General features: G+C 42.7%; 1 protein-coding gene across 1 annotated transcript in view; it reads left to right on the forward strand.

Annotated features, from left to right (window-relative positions):
• Dock8 (dedicator of cytokinesis 8) overlaps positions 1 to 17668 on the forward strand; it is a 198337-nt gene that overhangs the window by 49915 nt on the left and 130754 nt on the right. The window contains exons 3-4 of the mRNA XM_005352086.3: positions 6244 to 6419; positions 10462 to 10533. Coding sequence (XP_005352143.2) covers positions 6244 to 6419; positions 10462 to 10533 — 248 coding nt within the window. The remainder of the gene's footprint in view (positions 1 to 6243; positions 6420 to 10461; positions 10534 to 17668) is intronic.

Genomic DNA, 17668 nt, shown 5'->3' on the forward strand with positions numbered 1-17668 from the left:
TTAAACAATGTGGGGAGCTTTGGTGATTGCTTTTTAAAAATATTAAGGCTAGAGCTCTCTGTAGCAGCTGCTGGGGGGAACAGTGTTGACACAGCGGAGAGGTTTTTAAGGAAGTTAGCAGGTTTAACCCCTTGTCTCGTAATCAGTCTTTGTCGTGACACCATAGCCTTGCATTATGGCGGGAGACATCCTTGTGAAATGGAAAGTTACATAGGAAAACAATGTCATGTATGCAAGTGTCTTTCAGTAATTGGCTGTCTCCTTAGAAGGCTTTGACAAAAGTGCATTTTGATGAGTTACTTCAATAGCTGGGAAGTCAAATTAGCATGTGGCTTAGCTGCCTGTATTCCACAGAAGGTATGAAGGAAGCAGGCAAAAGGTTAAAATGTTACCAGCACCTTTCCTCTGATGGCTGTCATTCAACCCTAGTCCTGTTTGTATATAGCTGTTCCTCACATGTTCTTCCCGCTTGTTACAATGTGGTTTCCTCAGTCCTTTCCCCTGGCTCTGGCTTGTCCTGTTTCTTCTGTCTGTGGAAGTCCAGATGCCTGATCTACCTTCTCAAATCTGTGCCCTGTTTTAGAAAACGCCAGCTCCCTGGCATCATCTGCTCTCGTGTGGTAGTGTGGGACAGTGGGACTGTGCCTCCCCTGCAGCCGTCTTCTCAGACAAGGCTCCCAGGAGAAATCACCAGGCTACGGGGTGATTTTTCTTTACCTAGAGAACATTTCTTTTCCGAGATAAATAGTGGAATATAAGAGTCATGAGTGACTTATCACTCAAGCTGATGGAGCTTTAGAATATATATTAAAATCAGGGGCTGAATTCTAGACTGCTTGCGCATCGTTTTGGCTAATTAAAAAAGACCAAGTGCAGTTTGACCGTTTCTTTTGCTTTTAGTAATATGATCATTTTCATAACCTCATATGTTGTTACAAATGATTGGCGAAGGAGTATATTGAGTTGAAGCCCAGTCATTGCTGTTGACAAGAGTAAAGAGTTTGGGTTCAGATGAGCCCAAGGTAAAAGGTGGTTGTCACTTATTGGCTGTCTAACTTGGGACAAGCCACTTAACCTCTCTGAAGATTTTAGCTCCTTTTTCTACAAAATTGGCGGCTTATGTTACTTCCATAGTATCAACGTAGAGTTCCATAGTGGAGCCTGTGTAAATAGTGGGTAGTATTGTTGCTTTAGGTATTTGGCATTATAGAGATCCTGTCTATTACTAAAAGGTAAATAGGGGATGATCCCAGCTCTGTGAGGTTTTGTGATCTATTTGAGAAGACAAGTTATCCAGAGGACCACACTGGCTTTAAATGTGATGGACATTCAGAAGAAAGCCCTATAAAGGCAAAAGCTGCTGGAGGAGCTGAGCAGACCCAGGAGATGGGTCCTCGGCCCTTACTGTCCATCAGAAACACCCAGTTTTTCTTTATACTTCTAGCCCCCTCCCCCCTCCGCCTTGAAAACAGCTAAGTCAGAATTCCAAAGGATAACAACTGACAATATTTTAACGATGCTCAGAATGTTGACAGGTCTCCAAACACACAGGTTGAGAGTCATGTAAAGATTCTCAGGGGAGCCGGGCATCGTCCAAATAGCAAAGGGCATGTACAGGGGTGGTTTCTTTTGTTGCCCTGCATGCTCTGAGTTGTAGGTGTGCGGTAAGCAAGGACCACATGATACACCTGTAGGTAATCCGCACAAAACCCAGCTCCCTGTCATGGATCTGATAAATGAGTGGGAAGCAGTACATTGTATTGTCGCCTTTTGTTTCATTCAGTTTTTGGTTTTAATGCTAGCTGTAAATGCCTGCCGTGATGATTGTGCCTACAAATATTTTCAAAATAGATAAACTACTTTTTAAAAGATTACACCAGTTTTGTGTGTGCACGTGCACATGTGTGTTTCGGCATGCCAGTGGAGGTCAGAGTTCAACCTGTAAGAGCTAGTCCTCTCCTCCTGGATCCTGGGGGTTGAACTTAAGTCATCTGGCTTGAGGGCAAGCTGCTTCTCCCACAGAGCCATCTCTCCAGCCCAGTAAACTTCTTTTCCGTCTTACATGTTTTAATATGAAGGAGAGCTATCATTTACAATGCGATTCCCAGACACAGTGGTGGGTTGGGTCTGCCTTTGAGGACAGAGCTAGAGAGATGGCCTCTGGCCATCCCATGTTCTGGCCCAAGATGCCCACCAGCTTTGGCATTCTCTGCTGCCACTGTCGGGGGAGCAGGTTAACCAGAGATCTGGTGCCAACCATCTACATAAGCAAACAACTCTACACCTGATGCTTGCATTAAAACTGTAAAATGTTAAACCTTTTCTCTGGTTATTAAACGTAGAAGGTATAATAGGTGCATAGAAGAGAGGTTTTGGATCTGTGACCTGTGTGGTGATTAATATTGAGTACATTTTTATGGAGAAAAAAATATATTATTTCTAAAAACAATAATAGAAAAGTCTAAAGTGAAATGACAGTTGATAGCTCTGCGTGAAGTCAAGGGTGTAAAAAGCCACACCCTGGGCATGCACCTGAGCACCTGAGCACCATGGCTACAGGACTTGTTTGTACGTTTAACATTCATGTTTTTAACAAGTCTCATGCCTGAGACGCATTCTTTCCTGTGTGCACATTGGTTTCTGTGAAACACAGCACCCTTTTTCTTTGCCAGCTAAGCATGGCTTGAGCTCTGACTTCTTCACTCTGAACCTCCTTTGTGCCTCTGATTCTGTTGATCTTTGTCACTTAATTTTTTTCCAGAGTTAGCTGTTCTGTGTTGTTGATTGTCCTGGAGGGACGTGATGGAAAATGAAGTGCTCCCGTGTAGCTTCCACGCGCATTCACGGTAGAGGATAAGACACAAGCATTCTGCATGCAGAGCCGGCACTTTGTTATGGTCGCTGTAAACAGGGATCAGAACAGGCCAGGGAGATGGCCCGGTGTGAGCCGTGCTTAACACTCAAGCATGAGGACCCGACTTTAATCCCCAGAACCCACATAAAAAGCTAGGTGTGGTGGCACCTACTTATAACCCCGGCGCTAGGAAGGTAGAGGACAGGAGCATTCCCAGGGCTCACTGGCTAACCAGCATCCTCTAATGGCCCTGTGTCCCAGAGAGAGCTCCTGCATCCAAAAACAAGGCCACTGACTCCTGGGGAAAACCTCAGGCTGGTCTCTGGCCTTCACATGTTTGTACGCCAACTTGTGCCATATGCACACACACATTTGATTTATTAAAAAACAGATTGATGGTCATAGTGCCACCTCCACATCTACAGTGGCATCAGTGGAAGATTTCCGTTGGGGGTGGCAGGAAAGCAAGCTTCTTGTAGGTCACAAAATACTTTGAAATCACTGAAAGGAGAGGAAACTTTCTGCCTTTAGCTTTGTTTGCTAAATGTCGAGTGGTGACTGTATTTTTCATTCATTGAGCAAATGTTTTTTGGGTTTTTCTCTGTACCAAGAACGTCTCCAAGAGCTATGGATAGTACTCATTAATGCAGCAAAGAACCCACTGTTTGTTCTTGTGGAGCGTTTTAGAATAGGAGGTGGGTGTAAACAAATAAGTGACTGTCAGCTGTGATGAGGGCAGGCGTGGTCATGAAGAATGAAACAAGCAAAGGGAATAATGGTCCAGATGAGATGCCATTTTGGGTGGGGTGGTCTGCCAGGACCTCTGTCTGAGTAATTGCCAGATGATGGGGTAGACCATTGTCTGCTCCTGATCTTTGGACCATCTGTCCTATCACAGGTACTGAGTTTTCACCTTTCATAGCTTCGAGTTTCAGGAGCATGGCAAGTGTTTTATTTTAGCCGGACTGGAATCTTTTCTCTCTGACAGTTTTACGCAGATATGTTTTGCTTCGAGACTTGGACTTTCCAGTGCTCGGTACTCATTCGCCAGGTTCAACTATGTTTCACAATGATTTTTAAGTGCATTTTAGTACCAGTGCTTGAGTTGCTCATAATATACTTCTGAGCATTCAGTCCCACGAGAAGTTATGAGCAGAATTTATAGGTTGTTGTAAATGTTATTTTTTTAACCTGTTCTGATGCATACTTAATTATTTCTCTTATATTTTAGTTATCTTACAAAATACTGGTTCTTTGGAAGGCCTATAAGAGAAAACAATCGAGATTATAGTTGTTAAGAATACAAGCCTGCACTCGGGAGGCAGAGGCAGGCGGATCTCTGTGAGTTCGAGACCAGCCTGGTCTACAGAGCTAGTTCCAGGACAGGCTCCAAAGCCACAGAGAAACCCTGTCTCGAAAAAAAAAAAAAAAAAAAAAAAAAAAAAAAAAAAAAGAATACAAGCCTGACTATATTTGAATTCCAAACATGCTACTTCCTAGCCTTGTCATCAATGGCAAATTATCACATCATCTGAAAAGGAGGATAACTAACCCACTGTATTTCCATGGGTTCTAGTGAGACTGATTCGGAAAGGCCCCTCATGAATACTGTGGTCCCTTCCTCAGCTGACTTCAGGTCAGAACCAGGGGAGACCTTCCTGCCTTCTTGCCAACTGATGATCAAGGGGAGCTGTTTGCTTGCAGCTACTAAGCTCCATCCCATAAGCCCCTCCCTGGCTCCATTTCATCCTGCTGACAGTGAGCAATGACTGTGTTTGGACAGAAAGGCCAAGAATCCAGCAGTTGTTCAGCCCACAAGGTTGGCCTCTCTGCTGGTCTTTGGGATACCAACGAAGTAGGTTCTAATACCAGCAGAGGAATGCCTCGGCCTCAGGACAGATGAACTTGCTGGAGAGCAAGCAGGTTAAAAAGGAAGCGCTTCCTTCTTCCATGTCCTTTTATGTGGGCTGCCATTACAAGGTGTGGCCCAGATTTAGGGTGGGTCATATCACACCAAAGGATCTGGATTTAGGGTGTATCTTCCTGTCTCAAATGAACCAATCAAGGAAAACCCCCTCACAGGTATACACAGCTCCTTGGGTTTTAGCTGGTTCCAGATGTAGTCAAGTTGACAGCTTAGAATAGCCACCAAAGGCAGCTCTATCTTCTCTCTCCGGTGTAAGTTATTCCTGTCTCTGTTACTACCAGGACAGTAGAGGTGGGAGGGACAACAAAAAGGGAAAGGTGGGAAAGATGAAAGCCATGGTTACATGCTGGAAACTTTTTTGCCCTTTGCCTCTTCAGCAGCTGCTGTTCTTCCACCCCAGCTCAAAGCCTGCTGGTATGTAGACTCAAGGGGATGAAAAACCAGTTTGGTCAGGCCTGCCCTCCCTTAGCACAAGTGAGGAATCTGGAGCTTTTGTTCTGTGATGCTCTGGAGGTAAAGGAGAGCAGTGTTCCCTGGCTGGCAACTCCACACAGTCTTCCGTATAGAACCCCTTCAGACAGCTGCAGCCTCTGCTCTGTGACTAATGTTATTCTTGTGCCAATCTCCTTGATCTAAGTGTCCCTCTCTGCCTTCAGGCAGTGGCTCCTGGATCTTTGCATGCCATAGGGGACTGGTAAAATGTTGCCAATTCTTGATACTTTCAATTAAAGAGCAGCATTGTTTCAGTTACCCCGAGTTTCTGTCTTCTCTTGTATTCCCTGTCACCCTCCGTGGGAGGATGAAACAGAGACAGGAGAGCTCTCCTCAGCAGACACTCACGGTTTGCTTACCCAGCTTCGGTCCAGTGAGTTTCTTCCCAAGCAGTAGTGTTTGGAAGTCTCAGCCCTAGAGGGCTTTAGCCGCAAGCCTGGCTCCCTGTCAGCCGGGATTGTGTCTAAAGTACTGGCTTTGAGCAGTCTATAGACGTTTCCCTTCTAGGGCCAAGGGAAACACTGTGTCTGAGCACACAGCCAGAGGAGTGTGTGCCCGAGTTTCTGGAAAATTGCCTGCTTTCTCGTTTTCCCTGTGTTTGGGTAAACAAAACATGGCCTCAGAGAGCTTTTGCAGGAGAAATTACAAAAATTCCTTCAAGCCCGTGATCTCATTTTGGATCTCCTCAGGATTCCTCATCGGGCTGCAATTAAGCGGAGAAAAATTCTGCCTTAGGGTGTGATTTTAATTACTCATCGTGTTGTGACTTGACTCCGCTACTGCCTTTTCTTCCCTCTCCTGTCACCGCTGCAGTTTGACAGCTTCCCCAGCATTTAGGCTAAAAGTGAACCTCTGAGTGGAAGGGGCGGGCAGGGCTGTGCGCTCCATCCACTACTGCGTGCCTGTGTGTCTGTGCACTCCACCAAGGAAGCCTGGTGGGAACGGCCCTCTTCTCTCCCTCTCCCTCCAGCCTCAGCTTTATGAGCCCGTGGAGCCGGTGGACTTTGAAGGACTTGTGATGACACACTTAAACAGCTTGGATGCGGAGCTGGCCCAGGAGCTGGGGGACCTCACCGATGACGACTTGCATGTGGCGTTCACACCCAAGGAATGTAGGACTTTGCAGCCCTCTCTGCCAGAGGAAGGGTAAATTATTTTCTTAACATATGAGAGGGGAAGGGTGTTGATTCTGAACCTCTTTTTCTTCTTATTTTTTGAGATAGAGTCTCACTGTGTAGCCTAAGCTAAACTCAAAGTCGCAACCCTCCTGCCTCCCAAGTGCCAGGATCACAGGTGTGGGCCACAGACTCAGCTTTGAAGTACTCTTGAAAAGAAGCACGCTTTGGGTTGGGGTGGGGGATGGGCTGTAGGCCAGTCGTGAAATGCTTATGTAGCATGTGCAGGGTCTTGGCTTTGATCCCTAGTATGACAAGAAGTTAATGAACTTTTTTCATTAAAAAAAATATTTTAGGGCCTGAGGAGATGGTTCACATGGTAATGTGCTTGCCACACAAGCAAAAGGACTTTAGTTCAGATCCCTGGCATCCACAGAAGAAGCCAGGCATGGTGACATTCCCTTGCGACTCTAGTGTAAGCGAGGCAGAATGTATCCCTGGGGCTTGCTGGCTAGCCAGTCTAGCCAGTTAGTGAGCTCCTGGTTCACTGAGAGATCCTCTCTAAAAACCTAAGGGTAATTGAAGAAGACATCCAACATCTACTTATGGCCTCCACATGTAAACACATATACACAGACTCATCAGAGCGTGCGCACACACACATACACACACACACACACACACGCACGCACGCACGCACGCACGCACGCGTGCACACACACTTTAAAAGGAACAAAACTACTCAATCCACTAAAACCACAAAGCAAATACAGTGTTGCAACCTAGATGTAGGCAGTTTGTTTTGTTGTTTCATGGTACTGAGGACCTAGCAGAGGGCCTCGGGCATGGTAGGCAGCTGTACACGGTTTCTAAATTGGTTTTGCCAAAGGCTTTGGAAAGCCTTGTCTGAACTAAGACACAGTTCAAAAGGATGCAGTGGAATGGGATGGAATAGTCCAAAAGAAGCCAAGATGACAGGCCTTGGAACTGGACTGCTGGCTTCCTGCTTAGTGATCATGGGCTAGTTATGTGACCTCCAGAAGCCTTGAGGTCTCTATTTGCAGAGTGTCAAGAGTCTAACGAGTATTGAAAGGCCTCTACAGAAAGCATTTTCTGGGCCAGTAAGACAGCTCAGCAGGAAAAGACCCTTGGCTGCCGTCCTGATAACTTGAGCTCTGTTCGCAGAGCCGACTCGCTCAAGCTCTCCTCTCTTTACCACATATAAACATGCGTGCACGTGTGCACACACACATAGACACAAAGTAATTGAATGTAAAAGGCTTGTAAAGGCGTTTTATTTGTTTCCATACGAAGGCCTGGATGGAGTTATAACCTAAGTTCCCAGGCATGCTTATTGAACATCTGTTGTGTCCTGAGGAAAAAAGATGAAGAAGGGAAACACCCTTCCTTTGCTGAAGTTTCTTGAAGGGTAGACACAGCAGAAGCACTGTAAAGCAAATATTCACACAGCTATTTAGAGCCGAGTTGCTGAGCGTGGCGCAGGCAACCACGGACTCACATCTGAACCAAACATAAGCAGCTCCAGAGTGAATACCCCTGGCTTCTTGAAGATTCTGAGTAAATGTTTTTCAATCCTTTTAAAATCAAAATTAAGACTCACATCCCCTTGAACATTTTAAGTCTTCTCATTTTCCCCCAAAAGTCCCAGGAATGAGATGGCAAAGCACGACGCCTGCCCGCGTTGCTCTGAGGCGCCTTCGTGTTGTTAGGTTACGTTTCTGCACGGTTGAAGGTGACCGGACAACTGGGCTGTGGGAAGTCCCTTCGTTCAGCTCTTGGGTCAGTTTGCTTAACATAGCAAGCTAGCCATGTACGCAGCTCTATTCCGTGTAGGAAACACTCATTTCCCCAAACCCAGATCTCTGTCCTCACTGGGAAACCTTTCCTCAGCATCAGGCCCTTTATTCAGGGGTGGTTTCCATAGTGACAACACTTCTTCACCTTTGCTAGAGTCACATTATTTATTGGTGTGAATATTTCCAGTTAGTTGCCTTAAAATGTGGCCAGATATGTAAAGAATTGGTATGAAACCCAGGACATTTCCAGGAAGGAAGACCTTTTAAACTTTGATAAAGAAGGCAGTCTTTCCCAGAGCCATTCTGTGAGCGAGACAGAGTTTTGTTGCTGTGACTTCTGGTGAATGTGCTACCTTTCTGATGACTGTTGCCAAACTCTTCCGCGTAAGCAAGGCAGGCAAGGGAGGGCATTCTGGTCACCGTGAGGGTAAGACCCTGTGCCTCACTCAGATCTTGCGTTGAATAGTGAACTGTGGTAGTCATGAGCCAGGCCCTGAAGGTCCCAGCTCGGCCACTTGGTCTCTTACTTGGATTAATATTCTTGGCACTTCATTCTTTTACACAAGACTAACAGCAGTGCCTGGCCTGCTGAACCCATACATGTGAAGTGCTTAAGTCAGCACCAGGTGCACTGCAAATGTCAGCTAAGTCTCAATTAGCACAGGGTTCTTACTATGAACCAGTTACTCTTCCGGGCGCTTTGCACACTAGCATCATGTCTTCATCATGGTTCTGTAGAGGGGGTACTCTTACTATTCTCGCCACTTGCTGGTGAGGATATTGAGACACAGAAGGACTGAATGACTTACGGAGTCAGTGTGGACTGGAGCTGGGATTTGAGCAGTCAAGGCCAAGAGATCTCATATCTAACATTTGTAGAATTTGGTCTCGTATTGATAAGGTAGTCCACTGGTGAGTTCTGTTCTGTTCCCTGTGATGAATCAACTAAAAAGAAGAAGCATTTAGTTTGGCCTATGGTTTGGGAGTTTTCAGTCCCTCGCTGGTTGACTGCTTTGCTTTGGTCCTGTAGTGGCAGAGTGTTATGGTGAGAGATGATAGCACAAGAGAAGTAATTTGTGACCACTTCACGACCATGTGAAAAAGGCAGAGAGGAAGAAAGCAGTGTCCCACAGTCCCCCTCCAAGGGCAGTGTCCAGTGATCAAGACCTTCCATATGCCCCCACATCCTGAAGAATTTGCCACTTCTCAATTGTGTCATGCCAGGGACTAAGACTTTAACATGTGGTCCTTAGGAAGGCACTCAAGATCCAAATGATAGCATCCCTGTTTTACAAATGCAAAATTAAGACTTGTAGTATAACCTGGAAGGGGTAAAAGCCCATCGGCCTCTACCCAGACGAAGAACTATAGAATGCTGAGAGCCAGAGAAATAATCTTCCCCGGGGAAGAACACACCTATTGCCTTTCCAATACCAAATGGCTAGCCCTGAAGACATACACATACAAGTAACATTATATGGACTGAGACGGTTGTATTTGTGAATGTGTATATGTACGTGTGCATACATATACATTTGTAGGTGTAACAACAGCTAAAGAAAAAGAGGCCATGGATTTGAATAAGAACATGGGGGTTTGGAGGGAGGACAGGGAAAGGGGGAAATGATATAATCCTATTATAATCTCAAAAAATATTTATATAAAAAATTTACAGCTTTTAGACCGATTTAGTACTAATGTATTTCTAACAATCCCAAAAGCATTGCGACCGTCATTACTTCTGATTTCCAGACTGTGAAACACACGGAGAATGTCCTTAATGGCACACTGTTCTCAGCAGGTATGACAGGAATCCACGCCTGTGTCTGCGGAGTCATCAAAGCCTAAGACAGCTGTTCTCGGCTTCCTGAATGGAAAGCCGCATGCCCTAACAAAATTACAGAAGAGAAAACAATTTTTTTTTCATTAGAAATAACCATTTGAACTTATTTTTCTTGTTTGGTGTTTAATTATAGCTCCCTACTTGTGCCTTGCTGCCTTCAGGCATAGAAGTGGTTTAGCAATTCTCTGTAACAAAGAAACTCACAGAGCGTAAAATGCCCACATATTTGTTTCATCAAAGAACAAATGTCATTGCCTTGGGAATACTTCATAATACTTTACACACTTGAAATGAATGGGCAAGAACATCCCTAGCATTCTTTATTGATACAGATTTGAAGTGATGTTTTGTCCCTTGATTTTATCATGCTTGTTCAATAATAACTTGTTTTATTTTATTTTTCACCTAATTAGAGTTGAACTGGATCCTCATGTCAGGGACTGTGTTCAGACTTATATTCGAGAATGGCTGATTGTGAACCGGAAGTAAGTTTATCTTCTCTTCATATATAAATGTTAATTTATATAAGTGTAAATTTTACATTGCTAGTGTTTTCTTGCTTTTTCAGTGACTTTTTGGAGGGTTTTTAGGGTTGCAGAAAAACTGAAGAGCAAGCCCTGAGATTTCCCAAACTCCCCGTCATGCTGGGCACACTGGGCTACATCGCCAGCACTAGGATCGGTTCTCGAGCTATGTATTGTTTCCACACAGGCATAATGAAATGCTTTTGTCCTTGCATCGTCAATCAAAAAGGTTTTTTCTGCCCTAAAAATTCTGGTGCTCTACCTGTTTCTGCCCCCACTCTCATTGGCCCACACCAGTCTTCTTCATGGTCTTTGATTTCACCTTCCTCCATCTCGTCTCCCGTGGCTTCATCCTGCACTTTCTGTTAGCACAGAAAAAGAAGTTTTGTTGTACTGATATACTACAGTCTGTTTATCTATTCAGTTAGGAAGAAAACCACATTCTAAACATGAAGAATAGGATTGCCTATGAGGCAGTTACAACTACTCTGGAGGCTGAGGCAGAAGGCTACTTTGAACCTAAAAGTGCAAAGCCAGCTTGAGTAGTATGACAAGACCCTGTCTCACAAAAATAATAAGAAAGGAATGCATCTTTTTCTTTCTTTTTTATTTTGATGAATTTTTAGATAAAAGATAGTTAGTGAATTGAAACTTGACCTCAGCTTCAAAGATGCCATTAGAATTTGTGACCCCTAAATAAATGACTTGCTAGTCTTCTCATCAAGAGAGTATTTTTAAGGGTTAATCAAACATTTGTATCATTTTTTTTTCTGAGGTTTCTATCCCCAAACTAATGGCCTTCACAGCACAGTCTTGTGAGAAGGGTTGGACCACAGGAATCCCTGCTGTGTGTGCACATGCATGCACACACATGGGCCTGTGTCTGCAGCCTACTCCATTAGATACTTATCAGAAAGCCTCTGAGACATAATCAGTTTGCAAAAGGTAGCCTGCCCTTCCCCTACTCTACCAAGAATTACTGTTCTCAGGGACAAATAATAAAGGATGCTTGGGACTTGGGATTCGGTTTTATCCAGCTCCTCTGAGTGTGCCCTTGGATCTGGTTTTGTTGTTGTTTTTGTTGTTGTTGTTGGTTTGGGGCTTGTTGTTTTGTTTTGTTTTTTGTTTTTGGTAAGGCCAGCATGCATACCGATTCCAGTAACTGAAGAGGAGAAAGAATCACTTATAGGAAGTAATTACATAAAGCTGCATGTCAATCTGTCTTCTGTTCTAACACAAGTGGAAAACCAAATTTGCCAGCAGGCAAATAAGATTATGCATTGCAGTTAATAAGTAAGAGTAAGAACAAATTGTTCTCAAGCTTCAAAACGGTATAATTAGAGGCACTTTTCTGGGTCTTTAAAGTTCTAAAAAAGAATCCAAGAGGGAACAATAAACAGAAAGTCCATTGGGCTAAATTTGGCTTTCAGATTTATTTTCTATTGGAAACACTGTGCTTGCTCCCTCCTCTTGTTAGCACAGACTCTTGGAAAACTTTTTTTCTGTCTTCCACAAATTTCATTTTATTTTTTTAAAAAAGACTTTAGAATGCTCATGACAGGGAGTTTAGAAACTTTAGAAACTATAAAGAAACAAAACCAAAAATCAATGAATTTCATTCTGTGTAGGTAACCATGGTTGATGATGATAATATAGGTCTTGAATCAAATTTCTTTGTAGTATGTGTTTATAGAAATAGTAAACTGGGCTCCAGTACTCTTTTTCGCCTGCATTATCAATTTTCACAGTAAGGGAGGATTCCCTATCTTTACTTTTAGTGATTCTTCCTGATCACAGTAACTAATGATGGCATAATACCTGTATATCACGATTTATCCAATCAATTTTAATGTTTAGGTGAAGCCTCATTTTGTTTTGTTGTTTTTGTACTTACAGTGCACCAATGTCCTTCTCACTAAAATCCTGTGCATATTTATAATTTTTTTCTCTGGGGAAAAACTATAATTTCTGTGCCTAAGGTATATGTGCAAATTTAAGACTTAATAATAAATCAACGATTTAATATGCATGAATTATATATTGAATATTAGAAATTATAAAATATGACATATACATTTTCATTTTGTGAAAGCATTCACATTTTTGACATTCTATTTGATTATCAGCTTGGACTTTTTTTCTCCCATGTATTCGTTGGCCACGGGTAATTTTTTTCCTTGGTGTACTACTTAAAAAATTTGTGCAACTCTATTAAGCTATTTGGTTTTATAAAACTTTAGACCACGTTTTCCCTTTTCATGTTTTGGGGTGTATGTATGTTTGAATGCATGTGTACATGTGTGTATGTATGTCTGTGTATGTAGTTATGTCTGCACATACACGTGGAAGCACAAGGTTGACCTTGGAATCTCTCTTGATTGTTTTTTCACCTTGTACATTGAACCAGGGCCGCTTACTCGAGCCCAGATTTGCTTAAAGGAATCCCCATCTTCACCATCTGAGGCCTTTAGGTGGGTCCTGGGGGGCGTTGTCTAAACACTCTGATCCTCTTGTTTGCACAGCAAATGCTTTGCTCACTGAACGCTTAACGCTTCTACCGTGTAAGTTCTTTACCCAGGATACTTTAACATTTAGAATGATTTATGTAATTAAATCCATGTTGGCATTTTCCTGAAGATTTTTATTTTTGGTGTCATGTTTAAATTCTAATTTTAGCATAACATTTCTTTGTATGGCTTTGGGTTAATTATGGGTCTAGACCTTTAGCCATTTGGCTGCTGTTCCTGTTCCCTGGTGTGTCCTATGTCTTTTTCAGAAGCAATGATTATCCATGCGCTTATCTCTTATGAAAACAATATCTGTTTATATTATGTCACGTGTACTGAGATGGAGATTACCACTGGCTGAGTTCTCAGCACATTCATGTCATGGACCAGTTCCCTTTCCCAAAACAAGCTAGTTGGCAGAGGAAAGCCTCCAACCCCAGAACTCATTGACAGTTCCTGACAATCTTTGACTAGTATCCTATAGAAGGGCACATTTTTCTACCCCTATTTTTGATTTTCTGGTAAAATGAATCTGAAATGCTGAGAATGAAAATAATAATCTCAACATACTCTACTCCCAAAAATCACTCAGTGCCTGTGTATGCCCATTATGGCATGCGGAAAATCCAGGTGCCCTTCATCACCCAATTCCAACTCTATTTTCATCATGGTTTTTTAGAAAACATTTTTATTTAGTCTTTGGCAATTATATATACAATATATATCCATATATATACACACAAAGTATATCCATTTATATACATTATATTTACATATATATTTATATACATTATAATTTTATATATACAATGTTCATATCCATTCCTTATTCCCCTGGACACTTCCCCCACAACAAATACCTCACCAACTTTCATATCCTTTTTTTTTTCTCTCTCTCTCTAATTACCACTAAATCCAGTTGGTGCTGATGGCATACACATGGGTGTGGGGCAGTCAACTAGATCCTGGGCAATATACCAGTCACAATACCCCCTAAGAAAAAAATGATTGCCGTTTTCCTGGCAGCCATCAACTACTAATAGTGCGTTAGCTAGGGGTGGGGCTTCATGAGCCACTCCCTATCCAAAGCGCAGGGACCTGGCCCAACAGTTAAGAGTACTGGCTGCTCTTCTAGAGGACTCGGGTTTCCCAGAACCAATGTTGTACTTCTCACAGCCACTGTAACTTCATTTTTAGGAGATTCAAGGTCCCCTTCTGACCTCTGAAGGCGTATAGTCCCACACACATGAGGGAGGGAGAGAGAGAGAGAGAGAGAGAGAGAGAGAGAGAGAGAGAGAGAGAGAGAGGAGAGAGAGAGAGGAGAGAGAGAGAGGAGAGAGAGAGACAGAAAACACTACAATATTTTGGGATTATAATTACAATATTTCTCTCTTCCATTTCCTCCCTCCAAACCCTCCCATGTTCCCATTCTTGCTCTCTTTCAAATTCATGACCTCTGCTTTCATTAATTATTGTTTTATACCCACTAACACAAACATGAAAGCATAACCAATTGGTGTGTTCTGCTGTTCTCAGCATTCCCTAGTTGCCGGTAGCTCTTTGTGCGGGGTTGAGGCCTTATGGGCTTTCTCCATGTCAACCTTAGCATGTCTGTTGTCATTTTTAGTTCACGTTTAGGCAGTCATGTAGGTGAGACTTTATGTCAGTGGCTTCTTTTTTTATTATTATTTTTTATTATTTTTTTATGTCAGTGGCTTCTGATATTACTAAGAGACACAATTTTATAGAACATTCCCTCATCCTCTGGCTTACAACCTTTTCGTTGCCTCTTTTGAAATGTTTCCTGAGCCTTGGGTGTGGGAGCTTTTTGTAGATGTAGCTATTGGAACTTGGTTGTACAACTCAACATTTTGATTGGCTGTGGTTTGTCTCCAGAGTCTCTGTGATCTCCATCTGTAGTCTTCATTCCTCACCAATATCTATCGTTTTATATGCTACAAACATACATTATGTTTTTCAGTAGTATCTTTGAGACCATCTTGTTTGGTTACACTATTTTAACAGGACTGAGTTTGCTTTCTGCTGCTGTGATAAAACACTGACCAAAAATCAACCTGTGGAGAGGATGCATTTGGCTTACATGTCCTTATCACAGACATCACTGAGAGAAGTCAGGGCAGGAAATGAAGCAGAGAGCAAGGGGGAGCTCTGCTGTGACCAAAAGAAACAGCTCTTGCCTCAAGGAGTAAAAGGCATGGTTTATTCTGGAACAAATATAAGTGATCGTGGTCATGGAACATACATTTAGATCTCACCAAATATAGTATTCCAACACGGAAGCAGTTTGTAAGTAACAGAACAAAGATTTATCAGCCAAAGCGTTTTAAAAATAACATTGGTAGAGGCATCGGAGTGTAAGTTAAAGCATGATGGGGGGATCTCTCTACATGTCTCAGATGCTCTCTGATCTCGTTCTTGACTTTTAGTTTGATGGAAGCTAGTGACTGCTAAGTTAGATTCCCAACGTTTATTTATGATTCCCAGGATGTCTGCTCCGACACAGATGCCAGCAAGGAATGGCTAATAGGGGGCTAAAGCTAGCCCAAGAAAAAGTGTAATTGGACTTGTGGACTTGCAACATTCCAACTGTCACCTGTAACTCTTGTTCCAGAGGATCTGATGTTCTCTTCTGGCCCCTGAAGACACCAGTTACACACATGGTACACAGACATAATGCAAGCAAAATCACACATACTCATAAAATACAAACTTCAATATACATACATACACCCATATTTTACTATTGTGAGTGAAATGGGATTTTAAAGATCTCATTAGTAATAATCAAGTAAACATTATCGTTTATGATATGTATAAAAGTGAAGTATCACGATAGACACTTCAGTTAGTGTGTCGAGGGAATAACCTTTAAACTCTACACTATATATTTTACTACACTTTGGGGATGGGTGGCAGCCTGCTTTCTCCAGAGGTGTGATCTTAATGAAGCCACTTTGCCTTCCATGGACATGTCTTTGTCATCCAAAACCATGCAGTCAAGCACTGATTTAGTTAGCTCCTTTATTCCTCAATTATCTCTTGACTGCTATTACATTTCTCTGTCGTATCTGGAGATAGGCTTTTATGCCCTTGTTCTCTGTGATAATGGCTTTGGATTCCACTTAATGGACAGAGGTGTGGGGTAATGGCCGCTAGCATTCCCTCCCACTCCCATCATTCTGTAGGGCATTTACCATCAAGTTCTGTCGTTGTCCTGTTTAAATCAGATGCAGAGTAGTGCCGTGAAAGACAAAAGTGAGGCCCAGACTTGTTTTGATTGCTCAGTAGGGAAAGGTTGAATTATGTATAGTGCATGATCTCCTTTTGGAGAAAATATTTCCATTTCTCTGGCTTTTACACATATGTGTACACATATTGAAGTCAGTCAGAGCAGCTTGTAGGAGGCAGCCCCTTCCCTCCACCTTAGGGCCTGGGTATTGAACTCGGGTGATCAGGTTTAGCCGCAAGCACATTTACTTACTGATCCACCTCACAAGCCCAGAAAAAAATATTCTGTTACGTGAAATATTTGCCTGTGATTCTGAAGCTGGGAGATTCCTTGAATAGATCTCTTTCTGTGTTTCATGTCTACAGTTAAGTCAAGACTAACATGTTTTTAATCCTTTTTGTTTTATGTGTTTTGAAAATAGGCATAGAATTGATGATTCGTGGTGGGGCTGTATTCACTTCTTATCTAATTTTCGCAATGCCTTCATAATTTTGTGTGGATTGTGTTTGATAGCATCCTTTGGGGGATAGTAAGGGTCTTAAGCACCGTTTTCCCAGTCATTTTCTGTAAATGAAGCTGGGGTGATTAACTTCAGAATGTTTTCCATGTCTTGGTGGTGAGTCAAACTCTCCAGTAATTAAACATGTTTACGTGCGATATATTTTTGGTGTATGATCTGCAGTGACAGTGAAACATTTCATGGGTGTTATGGGCGGCATCATAAAAGTCCCTGGAGTTTGTCTTTCATCCTGAGTGATTAAGGCGATCCTAGCAGAAGGTCATGCTCAAGGAGAGTGGGGATATCAAGGAATAGGGTATCATCTGTTTTATTGCTCCATTTTTACTCCCAGTGAACTGGTAAACAATTAAAAATTGAACACATCAGTGCATATAATTCAGTTACTCCCAAAACACCATAAAAATGTCTCCTCGATCAATAATTGCTGATTATGACACACATTTGTTGTGCTGGCTGTCAAGGTGCTCTGCTTTCTTAAAGCACAGAGAGCAAGGCAGGCTCATCGGCCTACGTGGTAACAAGCAGTAACCTGGCTGTGCACATCACCACGGCCTGCTCCAGACCCGCTGTGCCAAGGCCCTGGTCAAAGGCTTCTACCAGGCCTTTGCCAGTATGGCTAGCAATTGTCACCTCTTTCTGTGGGTGTTTAAAACACCTTGTTGACATTTCTCCTGAAGCTTTTGTCACTGTTCATTGAGTTGTAGCTACCTGTCTAAAGTTCCTTCACTGTTAACTGTGACATCTTTTTCAGTAGAATGACTTCTCTGAGGGCAGGTCCAGCTCTCAGCTGTAATTCTTTTTTTTTTTTTTTTTTTTTTT

Source organism: Microtus ochrogaster, chromosome 8 (genome assembly GCF_000317375.1).
Source record: "Microtus ochrogaster isolate Prairie Vole_2 chromosome 8, MicOch1.0, whole genome shotgun sequence".
Classification (NCBI taxonomy): domain Eukaryota; kingdom Metazoa; phylum Chordata; class Mammalia; order Rodentia; family Cricetidae; genus Microtus; species Microtus ochrogaster.